General features: G+C 36.0%; 1 protein-coding gene across 4 annotated transcripts; it reads left to right on the forward strand.

Annotated features, from left to right (window-relative positions):
- Window positions 1-560: 560 nt before the first annotated feature.
- On the forward strand, window positions 561-8,959 carry LOC103696062 (UPF0496 protein 1-like). Of its 4 annotated transcripts, none has more exons than XM_008777572.4 (3): window positions 561-2,359; window positions 2,454-2,514; window positions 8,553-8,959. In XM_008777572.4, the coding sequence occupies exons 1-3, from the start codon at window positions 1,209-1,211 to the stop codon at window positions 8,571-8,573; spliced, it is 1,233 nt and encodes a 410-aa protein (XP_008775794.2). In that variant the 5' UTR covers window positions 561-1,208; the 3' UTR covers window positions 8,574-8,959. The 4 variants fall into 4 exon arrangements, with proteins under 4 accessions (XP_008775794.2, XP_008775795.2, XP_008775797.2 ...); XM_008777573.4 differs by having other exon boundaries at window positions 8,601-8,959; XM_008777575.4 differs by lacking the exon at window positions 2,454-2,514 and having other exon boundaries at window positions 563-2,389.
- Window positions 8,960-13,140: the final 4,181 nt, after the last annotated feature.

Consider the following 13,140-nt stretch of genomic DNA (forward strand, 5'->3'; position numbering starts at 1 on the left):
TTATACACTTCTCATTTATTTTGTTTTAGAATCAACAATCTCTGCTTAATATAGACATGTTATTTTAATTTTCTTTTTATTTCGGAGACACCAACCCTTAATTAAATTATCGAAGCTATCCCTAAACATAATTTAATTATTAGAATTTCTGGTTCCTTAATGTGCTTGCTTTCATTCATTTTTAGTCCAGATAATAGGAAAAATTGACAAGCAAAAAACAGAACAGGAAAATTAACAATAAAATTATAATAAAAGAAAAATACACAACTTGCAAGTTGAAAAGTATTTTCTTGATATAAAGCAAAGTGAAAATTAAATCAAATGGCAGAAGGAAAATAGTTAGATCAATTAGTCAAGTAAATCCATCCGTGATATCAATAACATGCTGACCATCTTAAAGACTAAAGTAGAACTCACTAACCAATTATAATTTTTATAAAAAACAAAAAGGAAAGTAGATACTTCAAGCATAAAAATCTCGACACTTGATAAGGGAAGGACAAGACCCATTAAAGGGATTAAAGGCAGTTCAGACACTTTAGACCCCAAGACATTGGCTTTGTGGTCACACATGGTAAACTTCTTTCCACTGTCCCTACCTTCTCCCCTCTTCTTTATTCCTTCTTCTGCCCCCTGCGCACCCTCTCCACCTATTTTCTTCTTTAGTCTTCCCAAGTCTTCCTACGTTGCTCTTGGACCCCTCGCTCTCTCTTGCCAACCTCTCCTTGCCTTGCTTCCTGCTTGGAAACTGCGCGCGCGCGCGCGCGCACACACAGAGAGAGAGAGAGAGATTAAGTCGCTTCTTGGGATCTCCATTGCCGACCACATCCCCTTTCTCCTCATTTCTCATGCGTACAAGACATCTCCAAATCCCACACTCTTCCTCTTTCCTCCCCTCTTCCCCCTTTCCATCTCCCTTTCCCTTTTAAACCCCTTTTCCTCCTTTCTTTTCCCCCTTCCAATACCTCCCATCTCCCACATTGCCCACTTCTCCCTCATCTCCTCCTAATCACTTAGAAGTTTCGATCTTTCCTGCTTAATCGCGTAAACGAGACAATTTTTCCACCCAGATTCATCTTTCTTCGGTCCAAAGTTTCGATTTTTACGTTGGATTGAAGCATTCTGCTTGATAAAAATCTCTCCTTTTTCTCTCTATTGACCAAAGTTTGGATTTTTGGGTTGGATAGAGGTGTTAGATCTCGGCCGATATGGGCGGTCAGCTCAGCACTGGAACGCCGCCAGTCCTCAACGTCGACGGCGGTGGCGCCACCAGCGCCTCCGCTGGCGGGCACAGCGGCATGGAGTACTTGGCCGGGCTGAGCTCCTACGAGATGGCGTGCCGCCTCGATCCGGAGCTCCGATCCTTCGACGACACTCTCCAGGAGCGCACCAGCCGTGTCATCTCCACCCTCGCCCACGGCGTGGAGTTGCGCTCCCTCTCCTTCGACTCCCTCAGGCAGGTCACCGGGTCCCTCCTCGAGATGAACCAAGATGTGGTCAAGGTCATCCTCGAGGGCAAGGAGGACATCTGGAAGAACCCCGAGCTCTTCAACCTCGTCGAGGAGTACTTTGAGAACAGCCTCCAGACTCTAGACTTCTGCACCGCCCTCGAGAAGTGCCTCAAGAAGGCCCGGGACAGCCAATTGATCCTCCATGTTGCCCTCCAGCACTTCGAGGAAGAGAAGGAGGAGGTGGTGGAACAAGACTGCAAGAAGAAGTATTTAAGGACTTTAGAGGAATTGAGGCATTTCAAGGCTGCCGGCGATCCTTTTACAGAGGAATTCTTCAAGGAGTTTCAGTCGGTCCATAGACAGCAGCTATCGATGCTTGAGAAGCTAAATCAGCGGAAGAACAAGCTCAACAAGAAGCTGAAATCAATCAAGACATGGAGGAAGGTCTCTAACATAATTTTTGCAGCCACCGTTGCCACCATTATTATTTGCTCGGTGGCTGCCGCCGCTGTGGCTGCGCCACCGGTTGCTGCAGCTTTGGCTGCTGCAGCCTCCATTCCTGTGGGGTCGATGGGAAAATGGATTGACTCATTGTTCAAGGACTACCAGGAGGCACTGAAGGGGCAAAAGGGAATTCTCAGCTCCATGCAGGTTCGCACCTACATTGTTATAAAGGACTTGGATAGCATCGGTGTGCTCGTCAATCGCTTGGAGGATCAGATTAATGTGCTGCTGGAGAATGCTGACTTCGCCCTCAGGGATGAGGAGGCAGTGAAGTTTGGAATTAAGGAGATCAAGGAGAAGGTGGAGGTGTTTACGAAGAGCATCGAGGATTTGGGTGAAAAAACAGACCAGTGCAGCAGAGATATAGGGAAGGCAAGGACCGTTGTCTTGCAGAGGATCATTAGGTACCCAAATTGAATTGAGGAGCCTACCTGGTACGTTTTTTTCTAATAATGATATTGTTCTTCTTTACTTGTGATACTCTGTATGTTACTGCAGGTGTCACGGACTATGTACATGTCAATTGTTCTCACCTCTTGCTTTCGTGAATAATAGAAGGGTTGGTTTTTTTTTTTCCTCTGTCTTGCCTCATTCAAAGCATTGTCTGCAGCTTGCTTCTTTATATGCTTGTATTGTATTGCGTGTGGCTGATAAATGGTTTTCCTATAGGTGTTTAAGGTTATTTATATTATAGGATGTTGTAATCAGGCCAATTTTGATATAAATGACTCTAACCAACAATTGGATTCATTGATATATTCAGAGGAAAGGATTATCCATGGAAATTCTTCAAAAACATGTTAAGACTTTTAGGTAGCCTCAGTAATTTCCATGAGTGGTCCATGGCATCCGCCGTGGGGAGGCTATCCTAGTATTTTCCTGAAGAATTAAATGGTATTATTTCTAAAATTCAAAGATTTATTGATAAAGTAATTGGTATTTTATCCTACAAATTCATGAAGAATATTGGTGGATATACATCTCCAGAGTCCTCTTTCTGTTTCCTTTTATTCTTGAAGATCTACCATTCAACTTTAAATTTATATTTGATTTTTCTGAACCTTCCTTCAAAACTTCAACAGAATTTCTCCCCAATTGTTTAGTTCAAACTATCAAAATTATTGTCAATGGCATTATAAACCTACAAACTTCAGATTGCTTTGTAGTTTAAACACTAATTTGGTCCTAACGTCTTGATGTTCCAAGGAGCAAAAGAGGCCATTGTTTTAAATAATTTGAAATTTGCAAGAAATGGAACTACATGCTGTCTTTGCTTGTGAGAATGTGTAGGGCCCATTAGGGATCTTCTCAAAAACCAATATTAGCAATCCAACATCTTCAATTAGAAGAAGTATTTCAGATTGAACATCTGTATGAATTAAATTCTTGAAATATTTACCCATTGTTTATATCAACATTTTATATTAATGAAAGGCCTCTAAGGGACTGCACTCCCTTGATTTATTTCTCTACTTAATAAGATTATTTGCAGCCAGATAAAAAGTTGAAAACAGATATTATTAACTTATGTAGGTTTAATATCATCAAGAAGTGAAATCATTATCATTTAAGCAATTCTGCAATTTTTATTCCGGAAACTTCTGAGGAGCTGACGTGATAAAACAATCATTGGTAAATTTTTAAAATATGCCAAGGTTATAAAACTCGGTTTCAGTCTCCCAAATAGAGTTTCGGTTTTGGCAGCTTCTCTTTGAGTTTCAAAGTTTTGGTCAAAATATCAGTATAACATCCTAAAATAGAAAAAGTAAGATAAAAATAAAGAGATTAAGGCAATTTAATTCACATTGTTTTATTGTTCTTTGGATTATCTAGTATCATAATTTATATAGTTTGACTATATAAGCATCATCTTTCTATGCACGTTACTTATGCCATGGTTTCACATTCAAACATACATGCCTAAAAAATGTTGTTATAAATGGAACGAGATTAAACATTTGTAGGATTCTTCTCCATTTTTGGATATTTCAAAGAGAAGGCAGAGAATAGTAGGGGTTTCTTGGATAAGAATTTGAAATCTCACTCTTTCTTGAGCATAGCATTAATGAAATAATGCCACTTAAATTATAATTGATAAGTCACAAGAACCAAATTGATGTATCATCTCCTCTAGGTAAAACTATGAAGCAATTTTATTCACTAACAGATTCTATTACGATGTCAAACTTAGGGCTGTTACCCTAACCTGCAAACCTGGTACCCAACCCAGTCCCAACCAAAACCAGCCCCAACATATCAATTAGTGGGTTTGGTGTGGGTCCAAAAGTTAGACCCATTGAAAATTTCAAGCCTGGTCTAGGTTTGTGGTTTTAAGACTTGACCTGACCTGATCCCGACTAATTGTTTCATTTATATACATATGTAATATTAGTTTTATTTATATACCTTTCAATTTCTAAACTCTTAGTATGTGAAACTCTATATGTTGCTCTATAACTTAATGGGGTAGAAAAAATAAAAAATATCACATGCTAGAACATATTTAGGTGTTTGTTGACTTTAAAATAAATGTCTCTTTTCAATTCTTAGTCAGCCATTGCCGTATGGTTAATTATCAAGTACTTGTTCATGATTTAATTTTGGAGCATGAAATTGGATGTTTTATTGATAAGATAACTTGATTAATTGTTCAAACCTCATCCACACTGACCCAAACCCAATACACATTAAGTAGGGTGCAGGTGTTGTATACCCGAGCCTGATTCAAAGGCCCTGCAGGTTTTATGATATTTTTATTACCTCAAAGTGGACCCAACTGGATCCTTCAATGGGTTGGTATGGAACAAAATTTAAACCTCAAACCTCAATGGGTATAGGTCTGGGTCTGGGTTTACTAAAACCTAGACCTGATTAGATGGCACCCCTAATCGAATTCAAACTATGACCATGCTTCTACTGAATACTACAAGCATTTAATGATAAATGGTATATCAACCTTTCATTCAAATATTTTAACCTTATAATTTTGGATTGATACCTAAAACTTAAGACAACGAATTGGTCAATTTCAGATTGATCTCAGCCAAAGCCTATCTGTTTCGGTAAAAACAAATAGGTTTCAACTGAAACTTAAAATCTCTGTAGGCTTTATGATTAAATAGTGTTGTTCTTCTAGTTTGATAGCTCTGAGTATGCAATAGTGACTCTAATTGGTTATATCATCATACAGCCCATATTTAGTTAAAAATTCTGTAAATGCAAGCAGGCAAGTCCTTGTTATGAATCCCAGGTTAATCAGAAATATTGACAAGCAATCAACAATTTTTAGGCAATGAAAGGGGGGACCCATCGAGAAATCAAGCAAGAATCATAAATACGAAGTCAAACAGATTAAGGATCATGTTCTCCTAAGAATTTCTTTTCTTGCAATGTATTTAGTGAAGTGCATTCATAACCATTAATTATGATCTTTCATTGAGAAATCATCCAAATCCTATATAACCTTTTCTATACATCGTAGGTGAAGTATAACGGGTGGCAAAGCAAGTGCCTGTATCTCATGATCACTGCCTATGAAAACAATGAAAATATGTGGTATCTTGTCTGCAGCTCAATCAGATTCTAGAACTGTACAATAAATAAGACTAAAAGAAAATTCAACTCTATTCGTTGTAGGACACTTTCAGTGAACCAAATCCTCCTATTCTCTAGAAAAATTCTTGTTCTGATATGTCATTATGGCTACAAGTTACAGATTTTATCCTCTAGGAATCATGAACAAGTGCTTCTCCTTGCAGTGTATGGTGGCCCTTTCGATTATTATCTTCAACCTGTCACATATATGTTTAACCAATGAGCTATTTTGTCTTGCTTTGCAACTGTGTTAGTGGAAAACTTGAATTTATGTCTGTATAATTTAGCCTTTTCTCATGTCCGTACTCTGTGGTGTTGAATCCATGTCGCTATGTAATTGTAATTCTTGAAATACTTACCCATTGTCCGTGCTATTTTGTCTTCTATTTTTCCTGTCTTAAAGGATAAGGAAGTAAACACAAGCATGGATTCGAGGTATTGGAGTGGAAATGAGTATGTTGCTGCTTGTTTAAAATATATGAAGTTACAAACCATGTGATTCTTTGGTATTCACCTCGGTTATGGTTTCTCAGATGCCCTTTTTCTTGCAAGTTAGAGAATAGGAGAAAGATGAGGAGAAAAGGAAGAATATGAGGTCTCTTAAGCTCTATGAGAGTTTGAAAGCAAGGCTTTCAAGAGGAAGAGGGGGGAGAAAAAGATGAGTGTGAAAGGCATGCTTGAGAGGAAGAGAGTATGCTTTTGAAGAAGAAGTCTGTCTAGATTTTTCAAAAGGTGGTGAGCTAGATGTTTTAGTAGAAGCAAGACTGAGAGGGATAATATGTTCTTAAGGTTTCTTTGGGAAAGGTCTCCATTGCTAGGCATGTTTCTTAGGTGTCGCTTCAGGCATACCGAAAAGGAGGTAATTATGTTTGGTCTTATTCGTGACATCTTTTAGGTTTTTCTTTTAGAATCTAGGGCCAGCTGGGTAAAGCTTTTTGAACTCATTTCGGGTTTCTCATGGCATGCTTCAATTTTAGAAACTTGAGAATTTTTTTTATTGATAATTATTATTTGAAAGTTATGTTAGTGAGAGAAAGAACCTCTAGATGTGTAATTGTCAAGGTTGCCAATTGTGATTACAATGATGTTCTAATGGAGGTACTTAAATTATATAGTTAACTGTCATGTAAATTATCCAGAGGTTATAAAATAATTTTTATTTTTATTTTCATGGTAATGATATCACAAGCTGGTCTTTTAGTTAAGCCCTTTAGATTGGTTGATTGTACTTCCCTCAGAGCATAATGCATAATTGCATATAGATGTAGGTTGCAGTTTACATAAATAACCTAATGTTGCCTTGTGAGTACATTTGGAGCTTACCTTGTCCAACTTCATATTTATGCCAGCACACAACACAACTGTCTGTGTTGCTTAATCAACTGCACTTTTATGTTTTTCTGTTGGATATCACGAAACTACTTAATGAGACATATGAACCCTTAAGTGGCGTATGGAAAATTATCAGTCAGGTAGTTTCATGGAAAAATTCTAATTTATCCAGTAATTGGAGTCTATGCCGTCTTTGAACCTGCAAGCACAATTCAAGACCATGTTATTAAGTATAAAATTTCACATATTATCTGGAACATGCTCTCCAGTATGGGCCCTTTTATTTCTGCTCCTTCCTGCATCACAGTATCGAATTACCGTATAAACTTGGTCCTGACTTCATTTAGGAGCGTAAAGTTTTGTACACCATGTATGGAGAAAATCAGCACAATATATGATATGACCTATCTAGATAATTAACCATTACACGATTGATACTCAATTCCTAATTGAGTACCATAATGTGCCTATCCGCATCACAAGTATTGTTTTAAGCATTAGTACATGTCATGCTGCATTATGAGATACAGACTGATCTGGTAGTTGTTGGAACTAATAAGACCCATATGCCTCTGAGCACCATTTATGTATGTCACTTGGTAGTGTGTTTGAATTGCTCCATACTAGCATGTTGGCCAGTACACTAACTGCGTAGTGTTATACGATAACAATAAATACTTGTTAGACCTGTAGCATGTTTGAGTCAACACATTCTCCAAATTAAGGCTTGCAGCCAATACGTAAAATATTAAGCACATAGACAATATAAATTATAGAACTCGCACATGGAGAGTATGTGACCACACAAATAGTGCATGTATCTAAATATTTATAATTTCATTATACAGACTGAAGCAAGAATTTAGTGCTACATGAGCGGGCAACCTAATGTTGAAACTTATGCGCGTGATGGAGAGCTATTACATCAGCTTTCTCCGACACCCCTTCAAATCAGGGTGGATCATGCATGAAGTTTTTACCGTGAGCATGCTGTGCGCGTGCTTGTTCATTAATATCACCACTCCAGGACTACAATGGCCATCTTTGTTTTCATGCTCCATCTCAGAGTAAATATGTTTCATTGTCAAGGAAGCTCTTGTTTGACCTCCAATGAATTAATTGATCACAAACAAAACCTACAAGGCCAAGTTTTTGTTATTACTGAAGAATGCACCAGCATTGTTCTCATTCCAAGCTGCCCAAAATAGTGCCATCAGAACAAAAATTCGACCCCATCCTGCACTATCCATTATTCTTGTCTCTATCCACATCATCTGCAAAGAATGACAATGCTTGGGCCCATCTGTTACTCCAAAAACAATGCTTTAGCTGCAACCATATCAACTCCGTGAAAGAAGAATGGAGGAAAATATGGCCAACCAATAGAGAACACTACCTTCACATGCTTTATGGCTACTTGACTGTTCATGTTAGATGTAGATCTATGCATTCTCCAAAGGAAGTTCTTTTGTATTTATCTTTTATTTTGACAGATTTCGGTTGAATGCAATGCTTTCATGAATGAATATTTATAAAGAAGTAGGAGAATCCTTTAAAGCATTCAAAGCTGAGACATCCTGTTTGTGGTAACGACCAGGCTCTATTAGAGGAAGCAATACTAGCTCCACTGAAAAAGCAGCAGTTCTTACTTTGTCTTTGTTTCATGGGCAGAGTCTGAGTAGTCTTGACTGATCTCGTGAAACACCACCTTTCTTTCAGAAGTACAGCTGAGGATGGAAGCCCATGCTGCTTGTAAGAGTAATAATGTTGGGTGTGGGGTCCTTGAAGAAGCTTGCCAAAACTCCAGAAGCAAAGACAACAGCTAGGAAAGGACCATTGCACGAGCCATGATGATCACTTCAATGCTTTCCAAGCTCTCATACTTGTTCTGTATAACCTGTAATTTTTCAATTTTTAAGTTCTCACTTGTTCCAGTTGTTAGGATTAACTCTGAAAGGGGCTGCATTCTAACTTCTACATTGCCTTCATTTCTACAGAGAGATTGTACTATGATAAGGTTTCACCTAATAATAAGAATCATATAGGAGGTGTTAAAAGAGTGGTAACAAATTGTGATATATCTGCTTTCATTGGAGCTTAAACAAATGAAAAAAAGTAGTGGCTAGAGGGATGATGTTATGCATTACTGTGTCAAAGCTTTATGTGGCCAAAATGATCAAATTATATGTTGATTGTAGTAATTTGAGCTATCGAGGTAGGTAAACTTTAGGAGAATCAATTGTAATATCATGAGGATGCGACGCACCAAGGAATAAAAGACATTTGCCTAGTCATATAATGTCACATATATATCTTATTTTCACTGTTCTATTTCTGCTAAAAATTGTTTTAGACTTAAATTACCGACAAATTACGACCCATGATCAATTCTCGATCTCATTCAAAGAAATGAGATGAAGGAGCAGGTCTGGTATTCAATGAGCTTGAGCTGTCCGGTTACTGGCATATTTGTTCTGGTTGTTGTGAACTATTAAAAACTTCATCAACTTCATGCTGACCTCCTTAAATGTCCGCAAGGAGAGAGACTTCTCTCATATGGCTCCAATGTTTAGAACACTGAAACTAGCATCCAGAACCAGTTTTCCTTTATTATGAAACTTGGTTCATCATAGACAGGCTAAGACTGGACAAAGAATTCTGAAAGAACTATTCAGCTATTGAAAATATACCTAGAGGATTTTATATAACAAGTTATACAGTTATTATTTGATTTTTTATCATGCATCAAAATAAAATAATGTTCTGTAAAAGATCAAATCTCTATGTTTGCGCAGGTATAGCAACATATTTTGCGAGCACCGGTAATGTTGGTAATATTGTGATCAAATCTCTGCTCAAAATTTTTTTTAGCATTTGAAAGATATTGTGACCGAAATGAGACAGATTAGCTTCTTCCAACCAAAAAGGGTTTTCATCTTGTATCAAGCGAAAAGGAAAGTGAACGTAAAACGAGCTGCTCAACATCATTTGGCGCCTACACTTTTTGTTCATCCGTACAAGTGGGTCATTCAACAAAGGCAAGAGAATGTTGACAGTAATGATTTCATCAAAAAAAAAAAAATGTTGACGGTAATGAGTGCTTGGTGCAGTAAAGCCAAGTGCTGAAGAAATGGGGCAGCTTTAGTATTCCTACTTTTGATTTGAGGAGGAAAGACAAGCTTCAATATATGGTCAAAAACCTTATTGTTATGGAGAAATATTCCAATGATAAGTAGTGAAAAATGTAAAAAAGTTTCATAAAGAGAAGTGCTTGGATGACCAGCTTATAACACTCAAATCATAGAACTATATATTGAATAATATATTCATATCCTTTATAGGTTTAAGAATATTATTTTTTGTAATCGTTCTTATGATGAGTTTGGGATATCAGCTATTATGTGCCTAGCTTTCTTAAAGTAATTAAATTAGTCGAACCCAAACAAAAAGTTTCTTGAATTGAGGGCCAATATAACAGGTTGGCACTCAAAAGGCTTGATAGCTGAATTACCTTTCACATCATGGCCAACGATTTCAACTTTGGGCCATGTCATGTATTAATTAACTCGATACTAATAAATGATGCAAATCCCATGAAAGTGATTCATTCCAACTCTCTTCTCCGAACGATGGTTTTGCAATGTGCATGAAGCATAAGTTTGACTTTTGACCAAAAAAAATAAAAAAGCATAAGTTTGACTTGACAGCCATCCTATGGCCTTAAATGGAACATAAATAATGAACATTAAACTTGTTATGGCCATTACGGGAGCATTATATGTTGATCACAATTTTTGCTACATTTTTTTACAAAAGTAAACATTCTTTTTTAAAAATAATTAATATAACATAAAATTATTTAAATATGAAAGTAATAATATATAAAATTATTGCATTATTTATTCAGTGGTTTCCTTTCACATAATGGCTACTATTATATGGTAGTAAAAAAATTCAAAAAATTAATTCCTCCGTAATTTTTGTTGCCGCTAGAAATTGATTTGATTAAGATGCTAAGATAGTTGAGCTATTGAAGAGCTCGGATGATTGGTTGTTTAGACGGTCGAAAATCACGATGTGCTCCAGGGAGGCGAGATGATGATCGCGGTGCTTGGGTGATGATGGCTCCAATGCTGGCCGCTTCCGAGATGATGCTGAGAGAGAAAAAGGTGCTCGGATCCTCGCTCGGACTGATTCCTAGTGGCAATATTTTTAATTAACTAAAGTTATATTGCTATATCAATTGATTATGGTCTTATATTATAGCTCTTATCCATGTAATGTCGTAACAAAATCATGGTTGAAACATGTTTTGAAGCGCCATACCTACGAATGGAAGTAGTATATGATGCTCGTCAATTAAGAGAAGCATGGAAGCTGCACATGATTTCACATACAATTTCATTCAAAATTTATAAATTAATTAAAGAAGAAACATGTCTAACTATGAGAAAAAGACAATATGTCTATAATTTGTGGCAAGTGTGCTGCTAAACAATTTTTTTATGAAAGGGAATCAATTAGTTGGTAGAGTTACTCAACGTTGATATCGCTGACTTTTGGTTTAAATACTACCCTCATATGATTTTTCCTTAGCTCCTATCCATCCTAGTTCTCGGTTGTTCTAAGAAAACAAAACTTTTAAAACAGTATACAACCAAACTTTCATGGTTTCATCAAAACTTAATAGGGCTCTTTGGAGACCATAGATTTCTTAGTTGTATGACAACATGTACAAGATTAGGAAATATTACTCAAATCCTTCATTGAATCAAAGACCCCCCCCCCCCCCCCCCCCCCCCCCCCAAAAAAAAAGAAAAAAAAAAAGAAAAAAAAGTGAGAATAATACAATAAGTCACAAGAGTATCAATTCCACAAACACAAAATGTTTAGGGTCACCTTTCCTCATTTTGATAAGCCTATATATATATATATATATATATATATATATATATATATATATATATATATATATATATATATATATATATATATATATATATATATATATATATTGTAGTTACTCAATAAGGACTAATATTCCATGCTCTTGCAGTCACATCTATCATACATGTAGGACATATCTTACTTGGAGCAATAATCAAATACTCAAGCATTAACTAGTATTCTTATCACTCATGCAATTGATTAGAGATTTCTTTCATTTTTATATTAGCATGCTACATCTCTTGCTTCTCATAGTTCACCCATGCAAACAAGCTACTAAATTTTTATTTCTAAAAGATGGAACAATTTTATAATTTGCTATTGGTGGTTGTGCTAGAGATTTAGATACAATGGATAGGCCAGTTTCATAGCATACAAGATCTCCTTTTGGTGTTGATATTTAGAAGCCATCAATACCCAACCATAATTTATTTTAATTTTATAATGTCATCCAATATAAAACTGATATATACCAAATATTGGCTATCAACATAATTAACAATCTTTTCAAACACTTTTCCACCAAACAAAAATATTGTTTACTCATCAAAATATTTTAGATAATTAATTTCAAAACTAATAATTCTAAAATTTATCAATGCAAATCAACTATGCTAATTTTATTATTTTTGTTGAGCTTGTAATATCCCTGTTCTATTACATCAATCAAGATTCGGTTTCCAATATTTTTTGAGTCCTCAGCTGAGTAAGAACAAGGTGTCGGCTCATTTTGTTCTCCACTACCCATCATATAACTACTTTGGAAAAAAAACAATTTCCAACTTCATGTCTCTTTCCATCAAACTAAGGGGAAAAAATAGAAAAACTCCTATATATATATATATATATATGCGCACATTTCACTACGGACAACGACAATGAAAACAGAGTTAAGGGAGCGTACAATAAATGGGTCCAGAGTAGGACAGTTTGGCCATTCTTTTTCCTCTCAGGCAATTGATGGCAACGCTCTCTCTCTTTAAGGATTCATACCTTTTTGCTCCTTACTGACACTATCTCTGTCCAGAAGCAGAGTGAGCGAAAGAGAAATAGCATATATTAATAGTAGCAGTATTCTTTTATCTCTTTAGAGTATATTATTTAATTATAATATTCTTTTATATCATTTGAGAACTTCGAACATATGTGCTTAATGTAAAGCTTGCTGTATATTAAAAATTAGAGTAAATTTTAAAACTTTGAAGATAAATTATATTTACTTCCAATAATTTTTTAAAAAATAATTAAATAATTTTATATAATATTACAGCCATCAAAGAATATAAAAAAATATGTATTTTTATTTAAAAAT

This window comes from Phoenix dactylifera, unplaced genomic scaffold (assembly GCF_009389715.1).
Source record: "Phoenix dactylifera cultivar Barhee BC4 unplaced genomic scaffold, palm_55x_up_171113_PBpolish2nd_filt_p 000184F, whole genome shotgun sequence".
Lineage (NCBI taxonomy): Eukaryota > Viridiplantae > Streptophyta > Magnoliopsida > Arecales > Arecaceae > Phoenix > Phoenix dactylifera.

What these genes read in the sequence shown, in the direction of transcription:
- LOC103696062 (XM_008777572.4), top strand. Translation starts at nt 1,209, where the DNA reads ATGGGCGGTCAGCTCAGCACTGGAACGCCGCCAGTCCTCAACGTCGAC. An exon ending in GTCTTGCAGAGGATCATTAG is followed by an intron (nt 2,360 to 2,453) that starts GTACCCAAATTG and finishes ATGTTACTGCAG; the next exon opens with GTGTCACGGACTATGTACAT. An exon ending in CTTTCGTGAATAATAGAAGG is followed by an intron (nt 2,515 to 8,552) that starts GTTGGTTTTTTT and finishes TTTCATGGGCAG; the next exon opens with AGTCTGAGTAGTCTTGACTG.